The sequence below is a fragment of the Lissotriton vulgaris genome, chromosome 2_1 (genome assembly GCF_964263255.1).
Source record: "Lissotriton vulgaris chromosome 2_1, aLisVul1.2, whole genome shotgun sequence".
Taxonomy (NCBI): Eukaryota; Metazoa; Chordata; class Amphibia; order Caudata; family Salamandridae; genus Lissotriton; species Lissotriton vulgaris.
The window spans coordinates 371,238,642-371,255,121 of record NC_141687.1 but is presented as its reverse complement, the minus strand read 5'-3'; the positions used below and the strand labels follow the sequence as shown (position 1 = coordinate 371,255,121).

Here is a 16,480-nt window from a genome sequence, read left to right as displayed (position 1 = left end):
TAATCTGTTCTGGCTTAATTAGACGCAAAGAGGCTTCATTTTAAAGTATCTTATCAGGTTAAGAAACCTGCTGTATCGATCTTTGTGTGTGACGATTGATAGTCAGATAACTGTGGTGGTTAACACACTTGCTGGAGATATCTGTGTTATGTCCAGTCACAGCTTTGACTCATAATGGAGCATAAAGGGTTGGTTAATGGGTGTAAAAATTATTTTTTCTCAGTCTTTCGTTATTCGGGGGCTACTAAAAAGGGCTCCTTTGGGCAGTGATATACAGCCAGATTCATGAAGGTAAAATCGGCTCGCAAATGGCCAGAATCTGCGAATCTGGCCCTTTGCGAGCGCTTTTATTGCATTTCGGATTCATCATTCCAAATGCAATATTCTTAAAATCTGAAATCGCTAAATTGCGAGGAATTGCATTTAAGGAATCTCTATTTGAGATTCCTTAAGTGCAATTCATAAACCATTTTAGAATTGCGAATTCGCAATTTTTGGCCGCTATTTACCGCGAAGTCTGACTTCGTGGTAAATAGCGAAAACTTAGAAAAATGCTCTTTAGTGCATTTTTCTAAGTTGGATGTTACACACACACATGTCCAACACCAGTGTAAATCACCATTTCAGGGGTGCTACAGGGTGCCCTTCGGACACCCTGGCACCCTTGAAATCGCTTCCTTTTTTGCGATTCGCTAATTGCTAATCGCAAATAAGGATTGACTCCCCATTCATTCCCATGGACCTTTGGCCCATAGGAATGAATGGGGAGTCATTCCTTATTTGCGATTAGCAATTAGCGAATCGCAAATAAGGAAGATGTAGAAATCGCTATAAATTTTGCGATTTCTACATGCATCCCATTTTGCGAGTCTTAATTAGCGATTCCGTAATAATCGCTATTAAGGACTCGCAAAAGAGGAGCATGATGAATCTGGGGGTTAGTCTTATAAGTACAGACAATCCCAATAAATGTGTTACATTTGTGTTTCCTCAACCATGCAGTCTTAAAATGTAATGCCTACCAGTATGGATGATATGGGATTCTTACACATTGTAACGCTCATTGTATTGTGTAACACCCTATATTGGGATGAGTAGTGCTACAAAAATGAAATGTAAAATACATTAATATGTGCTATTTAAATCAGTATTCGTGTAATGACTCATACAGGCAAATACACGTAACATTTACAGTGCATGCACATCTCTTCCATACAGCGGTTGAAGCATTGGCATAGCCAATAGGTCTCGCCTTTTGGACCTTATAAGTGTTTCACCATGCAACAGTTAATGTTGTTGCACCAGGGATATTGTGCTGCATAACTAAATACTTAAAATGTCCCAAAAGGTAAACCTATTGGTCTTTTGCTAGGCTCCATGGGGCTGCGAGAGGGCAGTCTTGATCGCTCCGGGCCGGCAGGGCAGCATGCTCAGTCGTGGACTTTTCTCTTTTAGCACTTTTTCTCATCTCTTTCTCCTCTTTTTGTATTTTTATTTAGCACTGTTTCTTATCTCTCCCACCATCTCCCCTTCACTGGCTGCCCACTCGCCCCTTCACTCTTCCTCTCCCTCCACTCTCTCCTCCCCTCCCACTTTTAAGAACCCATATCATGCTCTAGTTTACTTTGTCTGCCATTTATTTTCTTTTGTTATTATTTCTCAGCACCCCTGCCAATGGTTAATTATAAAGTCAAACTGAAAGGCACATTTCATGCCTGCGGAGGGAGAGTATCGCATAAAAAAGCTGCTTTAAATCCATTCTGTGCACCATAGTGAAGCCAACAAACAGATCAAAACGTGCCTAACAAAAATGAACATGTCCTTGTGTAACGCTACTGGTGCTATGTAAAGCGCTCTGATACCAGATACCTTCGGGTCAAGTTCGCGCTTTATAAAACTCTGTAAAAAAAAAAAAAAAAAGATCATTAAGCACTCGCCCAGCCCCCTCTAAACACACTGGAGTGCCGCAGCTTACAGACCATTATGCATTCCTGCTCTGCAGGCTGCATGTCATGAGACTCGCCTTTGGCGCAGGTCACAAGGCAAAAGAAAATAAATTCTAGTTTACCTACTTTATTGTGCTAGTTAATTATTTGGCAGGCTTCCTTAACTAATAAGCTAGATCGTGACGAAAAACAGCTTTAAGTTCTTATGATTCATTTAGGGCGGTCTAAAATGCTATGCTTCTTTTGTCTGTGTGTGTAGAGTTTCTATCTGTTTATTTTATTCTACCCATGGTATAAACCTGCATAAAACTTGTAAAAAAATATAAACTGTTGTGAGTAGCTATGTACAGCAGTGCACATGTAAAGCAATTTGGCAGCACTTTGGCAAAGGCATCTCAACCTACACCCCTTCCTTGCTTCTTGGATTTTCTTTTATTGTTTATGCTACTGCTGGGATATTTTTTACAAAAAACAATGCTAAGAAACATTGTTATTTGCAATCACGTTACTTCTAACTTTTACTAATGCGAGACCAATTGCATTGCAAATGATTGTTTGTTTTGCTGTGCTGACTTTTCACTGCAGAACAGACCAACAGTTTGCAGATGCCTTCAGGGCTTGATTGAGATTCGCTGCAGCCAGCTGGTATATGAGTAAAAATCAGCTTTCACACCTGACCACACCATCCACTATTTAGAAACACTTCAAGAAACAGGAAACTTTAATTCTGGTAACCTTTTCTTTCCAGGCTGTTTTACCAAGACTTTTTAGTCAGTGCAGCTGGCTGTGAAGGCCGACTCCCCACCTACTCTGCCTTGTGTTTCTTGTATTAGGAGTGCACTCTGCTGACCTCCATGGGGTTGTTTCTGTTATGAGCAAGACCCTTCATGTTAACGTCTGAGAATGAAATCCACCCTCATCGCTCATGGGTCGTTCATAAGCTCAACACAACTCTGGTTATTGTACATTTTACAATCTTATTCGTTCAAAGCTCTTTCTTTGCACAGCATTTCATATGAAAAGGTTTGTCTCAAATTCTATGTCAGGACAGGAGGCTCCGATTATGCTTTCTCATTTCTTTAATGAAATGCTCAGCAGCCAATAAAAACAATCAAAAAACTACATTTCCCATGAACACTAGGGAATGACCATAGAGATTATGCTATAAAAGGTCCAAACACTAGTCCTTCTTCCTCTTTCTTTGCTGCTCCGCAGCCAGTTAAGTCTCTTTACCTTTATTCTGCTACTTTTGCTGATATTGCTGTGTTGCTATCGTTATTCATACACTTGCTTTGTATTGCGCTGCTTTGTTGCTTGTGCGCGGTGTTTGTGTATGTTTTTTCTGCACTCCGGCTCCGCCTGTTGTGTGTGCCGGTGTTTTCTTTCGTCCGTTGGCGGTGTGTCTTCTTGGGAGCGTGTGTTCGCCTCCCTGCGCCTGGCCGCTTGTGCCCGGTTGCTGTAGTGGAGCGGGAGCAGGGGTCGTCGGCTCGCACGGAGAGCGCGAGCGCTCTCGAGCCGGTGTTTACAGTGGCAGCAGCGTCGCGCATGCGCGCTGCGTTATTTCCAGCTTGAGGTTCTGTTTCTCCTCACGCCGGTTAAGTGAAGGACCGCATTGACAGCGCTCACGCCCACAGCCCTGAACTCTCGACCCCGTTCGACGCCGGAGCACAGGAAGGTGCTTTGGTAGTTATTTGGTGTGCATAGGCTCTGCCTAGAGTGATTTTTGATCGGCATGCTTGTCTCCCTCCACATTTAATTTATTTTTCTTGAGTTTAAACTCGCATTAGCCTGCTTTGGGGTTGTCACTCCCCCTTCATTGTATCTTTGATACTCCATATCTGTGCCAGTCATCTTGTGGGCTCTGAATATCTGCATTCCAGTGCAATGGCGGATTATTATGACGCAGATGATGACTGTTTCTATAATGATGAAGAGGATGACACTCTTGAATATACTCTGGTGGAAGAATTGGATAAAGGTGTGCAGTTTTCTGTTAATAAGGCGCTTGTTCGTGCTATCAATCCCCTAAAGCACCATTTGAACCAGTATGCTATGCAGCAAGGTTGGTTGCCTCCTTCCCAGAAGTCCACCAAATCACCACATAATCCTCATAAGTCTGACTTTCAGAGGCTAGCGAAGACTTTGGCTACTGAGGCGTCTAAGTCTTCAGCGTCACGTTTTGCGGAGGAGTCATAACATGCTCAGGCCTCTTCTGGTCAGGACTCTCCCCCTCCCAAGAAGCGTCTCCGCAAGGAGCATTTTGTTGACGCCCCTGAGCGTCCTTCCCTGCTAAATTTTGAGCCGGAGGACATTGTCCACCCAAACTCATCATCGTGGTTGCCCGCTCCGGCAGTGGCCGCTTATATTGAGGCACATATTCGTCAGCCATTTGAGGCGTCAGTTCGGGCCAGGCTCCGTTCCGAATGCCCGAGACCTGACCTTGCTGATCACCTGGCCGAGACTCCGGAGGTGGACCCGATGATGGTCACCTACCTCAAGAAATATTCAAAAGATCCTAAGAAGGGCCTGGACCGTTCCTGGAGGTCCTGCCAGGATAAGTTGCTGGACATGCTTGGTCCCCTTTCCAAAATTCTGGATCTCGGCTTCAAAGCTAAAGAAGCTTCAGCTCTCGTGGACCCAGACGAGCTCATTGAGTGGGCGCAGAGGGCTGTCTGCCAGCTGGGAAATGTGAATTGCGCCGTTTCTGCGGAAAGGCGTAGATCCATTTTGCTCAAGTTGGATCCCAAATTGCCAGAATTGGCGACTTCAGAATCAGGTCCAGAGGCGCAGGGCCTCTTGTTTGGTCAACCATTTTTAAAAGAACTGACAAAATTTGTATCCGCCTTCAGCGGCATTGACAAGGCACAGGCGTCCTTGCGCCGGGCCATGCGTCCGGTTTTTGCCAAGGCCGGACGACAACGGGGACGCTCGTTCGGCCGTGGGTCGCAGCAGCAGTCCCAAAGAGGAGCCTCACAGCAGCGTGGTGGACAATATGACACGGGATACTCCACTCGTGCAAATTTCTATCCCTCCCGCAAAGGAAAGGGTCAGTACGGAAAAGGTCGATCAGGTGGACAACAAGGCCACTACCAAGATTCCGGCGCTACAGGTGAGCCTAATTCAAGCTTGCGATGTGATGTTGGGGGGCAGGGTGCAATTTTTCCTAAACAATTGGCGTATGATCTCCAACGATGCATGGGTGCTAGAAACCGTTCAGGGTTTCAAAATAGAGTTCTATCACCCATTGCATCAGACCCGTCTTCCCCCACCTTTGCCTTTTTCCCGTCGCGCGCAAGCTTGTCTCTCAGAGGAAATCGAATTTCTCCTCCAGAAGGGAGCGATTGTTCCTACCGTCCGTCATCCGAAGGGCTTTGTCAGCTCAGTCTTTCTGGTCGAGAAGAAAGGAGGCGGGTCTCGCCTAGTTCTCAACCTGAAACACTTCAACAGCGGGGTAGTGTACAGACACTTCAAGATGGAGGGCATCCATCTTTTACGGGATCTCCTTCGGGAGGGAGATTGGATGGTACGTCTGGACCTGAAAGACGCATATCTTTCGATCCCGATTTACAAGCCCCATCGTCGATTTCTACAATTCCAGTGGCAGGGGCGTTGGTACGAGTATCAGGTTCTCCCGTTCGGCCTTTCGTCGGCACCATGGTGCTTCACGAAACTACTGAGACCAGTTGTGGAACATCTTCGGTCGCGGGGGTCAGATTGATCATATATCTGGACGACATTCTCCTTATGGCGGATTGTCCTTTCAGGCTTCTGCAACATCTGAAGTGGTCCATCGAACTCTTGCAGTCTCTAGGTTTTCTGGTCAACGTTCAGAAATCGGTTTTGGTCCCCACTCAATCTATAGATTTTCTGGGCTTTCTGATAGACTCGGTGACTTGCCAACTTCTCTTGCCCGGTCAGAAGCTGCGCTACATCAGGAGGGAATTGACGTCAGTTATTTCCAAACAGACTGTGTCGTTGAGGTCATTAGCACGTGTGGCAGGTCTTCTAGCGTCCTCCATTCAGGCGATCTTTCCCGGTCCTCTACATTACAGGGCGATGCAACGCCTGAAGATTCAGCATCTCCGAAAAGGCCTCCGTTATTCGGATCAGATTCCTCTCTCAGAGGAAGTGCGGGGGAGATGCAGTGGTGGCTGGACCACATGGAGGCCAGGAACGGTCGAGCCCTGTTCGGTTCGTCTCCGGAACTGGTGGTCGAATCCGATGCCAGTCAGTGGGGTTGGGGAGCCCGTTGCGGGTCTGTCTCGACGGGGAGCCGTTGGTCACCCCAGGAGTTGTCTCTCCACATAAATTGTCTGGAACTCCTAGCGGGTTTCTTTGCGATAAAGTGTTTTTCTCCCCTTCAGACGAGTTGTTGCATTCTTCTCCGGATGGACAATGTGTCCGCAGTCCGCTATGTCAACAAGCTGGGCGGGATTCGGTCCAAGGTGTTGGCGGAGATAGCCAAGGATTTTTGGCATTTTTGTCTGCAGCGGAAGATCACGGTTATTGCAGAATATCTTCCGGGTCGCAACAATCAGGTTGCGGATTGGCACTCCAGACATCTTCGGGATTTCAGCGACTGGAGGCTTCACCCTCGAGTCTTCCGTGCCATTCTTCGGCAGTGGGGCCAGTGTCACCTGGATCTGTTTGCCTCTCGCCTCAACGCGCAACTTCCCCGGTTTTACAGTTGGAGACCGGATCCCTTGGCTCTGGCCACGGATGCTTTTCTTCAACAGTGACCATCGGCTCTTTGTTATGCGTTTCCCCCATTCATGATGCTTCCCAGGGTGCTTGCTTACACCAAACGGTTTCGAGCGGAGCTGATTCTGATTGCTCCTCTGTGGAGGGCTCAGGCGTGGTTCCCGGTTCTCCTAGAGATGTCTTGCGAACCTCCACTCCTTCTTCCCCTGAAGTGGAATCTGTTGCTGGATCCTCTCGGAGATCCGCATCCCCTCATTCTGTCCGGCTCTCTCCAATTGCTGGCATGGCGAATCTCGGGGATCGTTGGACGCTCCCGGGCATTTCTAGCGACGCTGCCAAATTCATTAGTAATGCCTGGTCTCCCAATACTCACAAACGATATCGAGGGGCTTGGAAGCGCTGGTGTGATTGGTGTGTTCAACGGGAAGTTGATCCCGTTTCAGCGGATGTCAGTCTAATCATTAATTTTTTGACTTCCTAGGCCACCTCCGGTCTGGCCTATCGGACAGTTAATAGTTTTCGTTCCGCTATTTCTGCTGGCCACGTCCAGATTGATGGCAAACCTGCTGATGAACATCATTTACTTTCCAAGTTGCTTAAGGGGATTCGTCGAGCGAAACCTCCCACTCCTAAATATGTATCTTTATGGGATGTTTCTGTTGTCCTGAGGTTTTTGGAAGCTTGGCCTTCTAATCTTTTGTTGTCTCGTAAGCAGTTATCTGCCAAATTGACCATGTTATTGTGTCTAGTATCTTGCAAACGAGTTTCTGATATCCGCGCTTTGGACCTTGCTGGTCGCAGTTTCACCCCTGAGGGTGTTACGTTTACTCTCTCTAGGAGGACTAAGTCTAATACTTCCTCCATTACGTATCCTTCTTTTCCTGACTATCCCAATCTTTGTGTTGTCCAGTGTTTGAAGGATTATGAGGTGAGTACCGCTTCTTTGCGTACGGACATGCAAGGTCAATTGTTGATTGCCTTGCAGAAGCCTTTTCGCCCTGTGGCACCGGCTACTTTGGCTCGCTGGGTGCGTTGGCTAATGTCCGAGGCGGGCATTGATGTTTCTGTGTTTGGGGCACATTCTGCAAGAGGGGCAATGGCCTCTAAGGCTTTTTCCATGGGTGTCACTCTATTCGATATTATGAAAGCTGCAGATTGGTCTTCAGACTCTGTTTTCAAACAGTTTTATTATAAGCCTATTGTTAGTGTTGCTTCTGTTGTGGTGGATAAGCTTTAAGCAAGCATAATCGGAGCCTCCTGTCCTGACATAGAATTCAAAATTTGCAAACATTCGTGACAAGAATTTTCAATTCTATTAAGGACTAGGAGGCGAGGATTATCCCACCCTTTTTATGACTCTGTTGCATGGTTATGTACTGTATAATGATTGCCTACTGATACAGGTCTATTTCTCCTTGTTTTTTTCCCCCCCTGACTTGCTTTGATTTTTTCTCCATTATTTGGATGTTACGGCTCTGTATCTTTTTCAGGTTCAGACCAGAAATGAGGTTGTTCATCTTCTTCGAGAGTCTCCTGTGTTTCCTAGTTCACGGACCCAGGGTTCCTCGATCTTCTGCTTCAAGATCCTTTAAATTTCTGCAGCGTGTTTGGAACTGTTTTTGTTGATTTACTTGGGATTGTTTTTCGATATGGAACTGTTTCCACAAAGAAAGAGGAAGAAGGACTAGTGTTTGGACCTTTTATAGCATAATCTCTATGGTCATTCCCTAGTGTTCATGGGAAATGTAGTTTTTTGATTGTTTTTATTGGCTGCTGAGCATTTCATTAAAGAAATGAGAAAGCATAATCCTCGCCTCCTAGTCCTTAATAGAATTGAAAATTCTTGTCACGAATGTTTGCAAATTTTGAATTATTGCTGTAATGTGATATGGCTGCTGATGGCGTGCTGTTTGTCTGCTGCCCGTGGGCTTCGGTTCAGTTGATCGCTGGGGGCATTGACGGAAAACTGCCTTCTGGTGCAGCTGCACAGCAAGGTTAGTGGGATATGGCCTGCGGAGGTGATCAGGCCATTCAGTTAATCAGATCATTTACATAAACGAAATCTCTCGACCGAGTGGCCAGGACACTTCTTTTGGGCGGTACTAGGTGTTTAAATGATGACAATGGACTCAGTATTTCAGCTGCTTATGCATCTTTCCAGGAAGGATGGGTCATTTTTAGCGGCCGGTTGTGCTGTCAGCATTCCAGCCCTATATCTACATCTTCCAGGAGGGTGATGCATGTCTTATTTGGTGATTGTTAGCTCAGCATTTCAGTATTATATGCATGCCTTCCAGGAGGGTGTAACATATTTCAATTAGTACTAGTTGGCTCAGCATTTCAGCTTTCTGTGTACATCTGTGATCTGTGTTAACTCATAATTGTACCCCACGCTCCCCCTTTGCTCGCATTGCCCACAAAGTAACAAAGACCCCACAGGACTCACCAATCGGGTGAATCTAGCGCCGCCTCACTCCCGACCGCCATTTTGGGTGTGCCTTTTGCCACACCTTATTTAAAGATCAGTATGCAGGCGTGCAGCGCATGCGCGCAGCGTCGCGCCGGAGGAGCGCCAGAGGAAAGCCCGTCTGTGCCCGTCCGTGCTCCGGACGGGCTTAGGGCCAAGACCGCTGCTTATTGTAGGTATTCCAAGGACGAGCTATTGGCCATAGGTAAGAGTGTAGAGGGAATATCTCAAAATACTCTACCACAGTCCGCTGTAATGCTGGATTGTGGGCTGATCAATAGTAGATCCCGAGTAAAACATCACCTGGAAGTATCAGAGTTGCTAAATGACATGGACCTAGATGCCCTATTCATCACGGAGACGTGGACTACTGTGGACACCTCTGTTGAGCTGGGCTCGTCATGCCCTGAGGGGTACAAGCTATTTCATAAACCTAGGCCACTGGGAAGAGGAGGAGGGCTTGGAGTGATCTATAAAGATAAGTGGGACTTCTCCCCTCTACAGATCGATCGGGTGGTGGGCGTAGAGATACTGGGGTTCTCCCTGCAAGAACCAAAAGGTAGGATCCTGACTGGATTGATATGTTACAGACCACCTGGTGCGGATACACAATACCAGGCGCTGTTCGACACCATTGCTGCCCTTGCCTTGTCCCACTCCAGAATGTTGATCCTGGGAGATTTTAATCTATGGGACAATGGGTCCCTTGGGAGCCACCTGAGGGATCTGAAGGACAACTGTGGAAACTGGGGTCTTGATCAGCTGGTACAGAAACCAACCCATTCAGGGGGACATATCCTAGATATGGTCTTCGCCAACCAGACTGAGACTAGGATGGTTGATATCCTACCTCAGCACTGGACCGACCACTCCTTAATCCACTTCCAGATCTCCATACCCACTGAGGGAAACGGAAGTGAGCGCCCGGTGACTTATAGGAAGGGACGGAATTGGTCAAAATTACCAAAGGATAAAACAAAGCCTATTTTTATGAGCAACGTTTCCTATGATCCAGAGGAATCGGTAGACCTGAACTATCAAAAGTATTGTAATCACATCATAAAGTCCCTGGATAGACTTGCCCCTCTGAAAAATATAAAGAATAAGAGGAAACCATCTGCTCCCTGGTTTAATGAGGAGCTGAAATCCCTACGCAATGCACGCCGACAGGCAGAAAAGAAATGGCGTAGATGCTATTCAGAGCTGGATAAAAAATTGTTGAAAGTGGAACAGGCAAAATATAAAGGAGCTATTGCCAAAGCTAAGGCACTCTTCTGTGCCACTACTATTCTTCAGTCCCCTAACAGTACTAAAACCCTTTTTAATATCATAAGGGATCTCTCACATCCCACCTGTACGAGTAATAAGGTGGTTGCTACTCAAGAACTATGTGATGTGATTGCGATCTATTTTGAGGAAAAGATTGCTAAAATTGTGGGGGGGCTGAAGGAGGAAAGGGACAGCTGCAAAAATGCAGTGGCACAGACAGAAGAAGAGGAACCTCTACCAATATTGTCATCACTGGAAAACTTCACCCCTCTTACAGAGGAGCTCTTTTTCAGTCTGGCCCAGAATGTGTCATCTGGGTCACCTCTAGACCCCCTTCCGCACAGGATCTGGAAGGAATATGGGCCAGAGCTGTTCCCCTGGATGCATCAGATTTGTCGCCAATATCTTGAGGAAGGCATAGTGCCGGAAGCATGGAAGCAGGCAGTGGTTACCCCCTGCTTAAAAAGCCTTCGCTGGACCCTACTATTCCGGCACATTTTAGGCCCATATCCCTCCTGCCCTACCCGATAAAAATTATGGAAAAGGTGGTCAGTAGGTCCCTGTCAGGATATCTGGAAGACAACTGCCTATTGGACAAGGACCAATTTGGCTTCCGCCCAGGCCATGGAACAGAAACTGCATTGGCAACCATGTTGGACACCCTTCGAATGCGAGCCGACAATGGCAACTCCTCAGTCCTGGTGCTGTTGGACATGTCGGCCGCATTCGACACGGTTAGCCATGCAGTTCTGCTAAGTAGGCTGGAAAAACTGGGCGTGAAGGGCAAGGCCTTGAGGTGGATACAATCCTACCTGACAGGTAGACAACAGGTGGTGACCCTAGCACCCTTTTCATCTCCCAAGTCCCTGGTCAGTACCTCAGGGCTCCTCGATCAGCCCTATTCTTTTTAATCTTTATCTGCAGCCCCTGATACCCATGATTAAATCCTTCGGTATAGATGTGATAAACTACGCCGATGATACACAACTGGTGTTCTCCTTAGAAGGAAGACAGGCGGTGACCATGGAGACCTTTCAGAAATGCATGAGCAGGGTCTCCAGGTGGCTGACAATAAACTCCCTTCAATTTAATGAGGAGAAGACAGAGGTTGTCTACTGCTCGTCAGCTAAACTGAGTCAACAACCTTCCCATGAGATCAGGCTTGCGCCGGGTGCTGAACCTTGTATCCCAGTCAAGACCGTGCGCAATCTAGGGGTACTGTTTGATGCGGATCTCCAAATGACCTCTCAGACCAATAAAACCATCAGTGTCTGCTTTGGACTGTTGAAAGCGCTCAGACAGATTTTGCCCCTTCTGCCTGATGAGTCTAGACCGCTAGTAGTTAGGAGTGTGATCCTGGCCAGACTGGACTACTGTAACTCTCTATATCTAGGGGCCCCCTTGTACATCCTACAGGGGCTCCAGAGGATCCAGTCTATAGCGGCCAAGCTGGCACTTAAAAGACCTCGCAGTTCCTCCACTACGTTGGCGCTAAGAGATCTACATTGGAGTAGAGTTGCTTTTAAGTCCCTATGTATTGTGTACAGAGCCCTGCACAACACGGGACCGATCCCTCTACAGGAAAGGCTCTCCTGGTATAGGCCTTCCAGGTCCCTGCGCTCCTCTAGCCAGGGTCTGGGGGGCTTTGGACTGTTGAAAGCGCTCAGACAGATTTTGCCCCTTCTGCCTGATGAGTCTAGACCGCTAGTAGTTAGGAGTGTGATCCTGGCCAGACTGGACTACTGTAACTCTCTATATCTAGGGGCCCCCTTATACATCCTACAGGGGCTCCAGAAGGTCCAGTCTATAGCGGCCAAGCTGGCACTTAAAAGACCTTGCAGTTCCTCCACTACGTTGGCGCTAAGAGATCTACATTGGAGTAGAGTTGCTTTTAAGTCCCTATGTATTGTGTACAGAGCCCTGCACAACACGGGACCGATCCCTCTACAGGAAAGGCTCTCCTGGTATAGGCCTTCCAGGTCCCTGCGCTCCTCTAGCCAGAGTCTGGCAGCTACTACCAGGATCAGGAGATCGAGGATGGGAGGCAGAGCTTTCTGCATCTCCGCTTCCAGGCTGTGGAACGAGCTTCCCCAGAACATCAGACAAATTGACACCCTACTGGGTTTCAGAAAGAGCCTGAAAACATGGCTGTTCGCCAAAGTCTAATCCCAGTGACTCTATTTAATAGCTCCGGCGGCTGTTCTATATGTCATGACAGCTAGTGTATTGTTGTACCATCTGACAACTTCCTGTTTGGGCGCCAGGATACCCATAGGGTGACAGTTGGGCGTTACAAATAATAAATACAATACAATACAATACAATACAATACAATACATCTATTCCCTCTGCCCCCCCCCTGAAAAATACATGTTAATATAAATCTTGCGTGTTTATACAGTGTGGAAAAAACTAAGATTAGGAACTTTGGGTGCATTTACAGTGATGCCTCTATTCTACAGCAACTTGAGGCATATCAGGGCGACATTAAACTGTTAGCTTTGCACCTTTTATCTGCTGCTGCACTGTGTATCTTTTGGCACACTGCTTTATTTCTGTTAATGATCCACCTTCCATCAGTTGGACTTTGCATCTGTTAGCACAACACCGTGTATCTTATTAGCGCATCACGTTGCATCTCTTAGTGCTCTTGCTTATCCCATTCCACCTGCCCCCTCTCCTATGTTGATGCCTCCACTACCCCTCTCCCAACAGAAAACAAGCATTGGCGTAGGCAATAGGTCTCGAATTTGGGCCCTTATAAGAGTTTAGTCATGCAGCACATAGCCCAAAAATAATAATTTTAAAATAAGAGCGTGGGTGGGACTAGGGGTCAGCAACTGGAATGGGAAGTGATCAGCAGCGGGCGTCTGAGAGAGGAAATCCATGGGAAGAGGGTGGGAGCATTGTGCACAAGTGACAGCATGCACAGGTGAACGCGGGCTCACTACATTCAGTGGTGACAGAAGACTCACTACAGCAGCGTGTAGCATTGAAAGCGAGAGTTGCACTGCTCGTACAGGTGCGAAGCCTTGGACAGGAAGTGCCGGGCACTGAAAGCTTGGCAATATAAAATTCCCGCACAACTGATCGCACAATGACACAAGGCACTGCTACAGCCAATGCCCACATTGGCCACCCCAATAAAAACAATGCAGTTTACACTCTCCCAGTGGGTCAATGATATGCAGTGCAACTTGTGACAATACAAGCCAATTTCGCGATCCCCCCTCTGAAAGATACTCGTCCTAGTCTCAACTTTAGTTCCTACCGATGGTACAGTGGGGGTACTCTAGTCCAGAGAGGTACGGCGCGTACCTAATGACGTCAACGCGACAGGTTGTGAGGCGTCTTTCAGCCGTTGCCATCTTGTAAGGGACATGCTTCCCGTTTCCACAGTGGGTGGGTCAGGCAGAACGACTTGTTAATGCAGCCCCTCAAAAGCAAGACTCATATAGTTCCAGGGCTCAGTGGTGGCAATTCGGGCTGCTTCTTGGCTTATCCAATGTGATCGCAGATTCAAACTATTAGCCCAGAACCCTGCCTTTAACTCTGCGGGAGCAGTGTTCATGCACAATAAAACATCCCATTCCAAAATGGCACCTCCATATGCAGAGCCTGCGTCCCTATAAGAACAGCACTGCCCGACACTGGTCGCTTATTAGTGCGGGGCAGCATGTGCACCGTGGACTCATGTTATAATTAACTTGCCGCTGCACTATATGGCCAACGGTTGCACCAAAATGACGATTGGCTGTCTAAGCGCATGCGCTCAGTTGGTCAACCATGAGAGTACTAGTAGCAGCCGCGGTTGGTTGAGGAGTACCTGCCGGGCGGTTACGTGGGGAGGGGGAGGGGCAGGGTGGGGGGGTAGTAATCTATGGATTATGGAGGTTTACAGGTAAGTAAACATATTAATAAATTAAACGAATTTCGTTGCGCACACTGCATTGCATTTGGGGATAGTACGTTTTCCCTACCTTTTTTCCATTCTAAACAGCAGCAATGCTGCTGTATAACATAGCAGAAAGACATTAACAAAGCCAAAAGCCCTCGCATAGACGCAATCTATTGGCTTTATCAATGCTTGTAGTTTTATGAAACCAAATTGACCAAGTGTCAAAGTAGGGCTGATCTTAAGAGAGAGAACTGTGGTTGTAAAATGCATAGCACTGCCTACTCTACAAAAAGGATAGTTAACTTGACAACAAGCATCGTTTACCAAAAGCCACCACTGACTACAAACATACTTACAGTAAGCAATTGTGGTACAGTCTGTGAATTGGTGGATGGATGCAGAGGACTACAGGGCTTGGCAAGTTAAAGCTGACAAGTCAATGATTACAAAGAATAATTGTACTTATTTTGATGGCATATGACACACAACCCAGTACTCGTACACAAAAATGCCTATTGCTTTGTCAGCTACCTCATCGTTTGGCTCGCATTCCACCACCTGCGCTCCGTAACCCAAGATTGCCGCCTTCTTACAGGATGGTGCTGTGCTTGGAACCACGACGTATGCAGGAATCCCTAGAATGGAAAAGGCCAGTAAATCAACTATGAATTATGACAGATATTTGCATCTGATACGGACTGCCATGTCCTTCTAGCATAGCCTTTCCCTGCAGATAGTGTGCCCCCATGCTCATCTGATGCACCTATGCCCACGTCAGCTGCAACAGTATAAACTATAGAATTCAGTGCTTCCTTTGTATTTACAATAATTCTTCTCCTCTCTACAGCTGCTCTGTTTACACTTCTCTTGTCCATGTAAATTATTTTAAAGATGCACGTGGTCCAACCTGACATTTTTGCTGCCAGGGCAAGAGCCTGTCCGTGGTTCCCGCTGCTGTGAGTCACAACAGCCTTTGGCTTTCCTTCCTCTCCAGCAGAAATACTTCTAACTGCATTCAAAGCCCCTCGGATCTGGAAAAAACAAAGTACAATAACATTTGGGAGTGCAAATATATCTGCTTCTACCAGTGCTACCAAAATGAGATAAAGGAATAGAGAAGACCAGTGGGCGCAGAAATGAATGGAACCAGGGCTCAGGAGATGAACAGCAGGGCACTTGCAGAGGCTTATTATAGGGAAGGGGAGTGGTGTACAGATGAAGTGTCCAGAGTGGACTGGGGCAGAGCTAATGGAGACAGGCGCAGGTAAGGGGGGCCAGGATTCGGGAATAGGTAAAAGAGACCAGAGTACAGAAACACTTTCAAATGTTTTTAGGATAGGTGAATGGGCGGGGTAAAATGCCCAGGGTAGATTGCCTAGTCCTGCTCGCTTTTCAAAGGCACTGGCCTATTAAGAAAAACCTCTACTTAGGTGTTTGGTGATTCGTGGTTAAGGTATATGCCAGAAGGTGATGATGCTAGGGTAACTGTCAGGGGTCGAACCTTGGTGCCAGAGATGGTAAGCCTTGCATCTTTTTTATGACAGGCACTCACACTTGAGTCCCCCTTTATCTTATATTGATGCCAGAACCTGTCTTTTTTTATACCAGGGAAGGTCCTCTGAGAATCCTTGTGTAGAGCAAGGCCTGTCCCCTATTTGTTTTCGTTTGGATTCAGAGCTTGTTCTCCTTGATTCCTACCCAGAGTCCCAAGTCTGTCTATCTTGTGTCTTTGCTGTCATGGTTGTTTGGACTGACTTTGTTGCAAGAGCATTACTTCCGTTAGTCGCAATGTCAATGCTGCTGTTCTTGAGTCTTCCTTTGCTTGTGCCTAACCTCCTCAATGCTTACCTTGAATGATCCTGTCTTCTGGAAGATTTCACACTTGAAGAAGAGGTTGCGGCCTGTGGTCCGATTCAGACTAGAGCTGGTCAAAACTGGGGTCAATTGAACCTTGTCCTTGAGATATGTGTGAGCTTCTTCCACATCCTTAAGTGAGATGCAAAACGGGGAGTCCATATTCATGTGGTAGGTAGAGCTAAAAAGGGAAAATAGAGCTTATTTATTTCAGGTGCTTAACAGAGTTCGGCAATGCCACCTTTGCTGCCAGTTTATAGCACTAGCCTGCTGGGAGGACAAAGGGTCATGTTCAAGCATTTGCCAAAACAACGGTGTCTGGTCCCTGCACAGAAGGAAGATTGG

At 47.0% G+C, this 16,480-nt stretch overlaps 1 protein-coding gene across 1 annotated transcript in view; it reads right to left on the bottom strand.

Moving 5' to 3' along the window:
• LOC147730376 (serine racemase-like) overlaps positions 1-16,480 on the bottom strand; it is a 95,902-nt gene that overhangs the window by 30,364 nt on the left and 49,058 nt on the right. The window contains exons 2-4 of the mRNA XM_086955182.1: positions 16,130-16,316; positions 15,189-15,312; positions 14,813-14,916 (exon numbers count right to left, since the gene is read on the bottom strand). Coding sequence (XP_086811308.1) covers positions 14,813-14,916; positions 15,189-15,312; positions 16,130-16,316 — 415 coding nt within the window. The remainder of the gene's footprint in view (positions 1-14,812; positions 14,917-15,188; positions 15,313-16,129; positions 16,317-16,480) is intronic.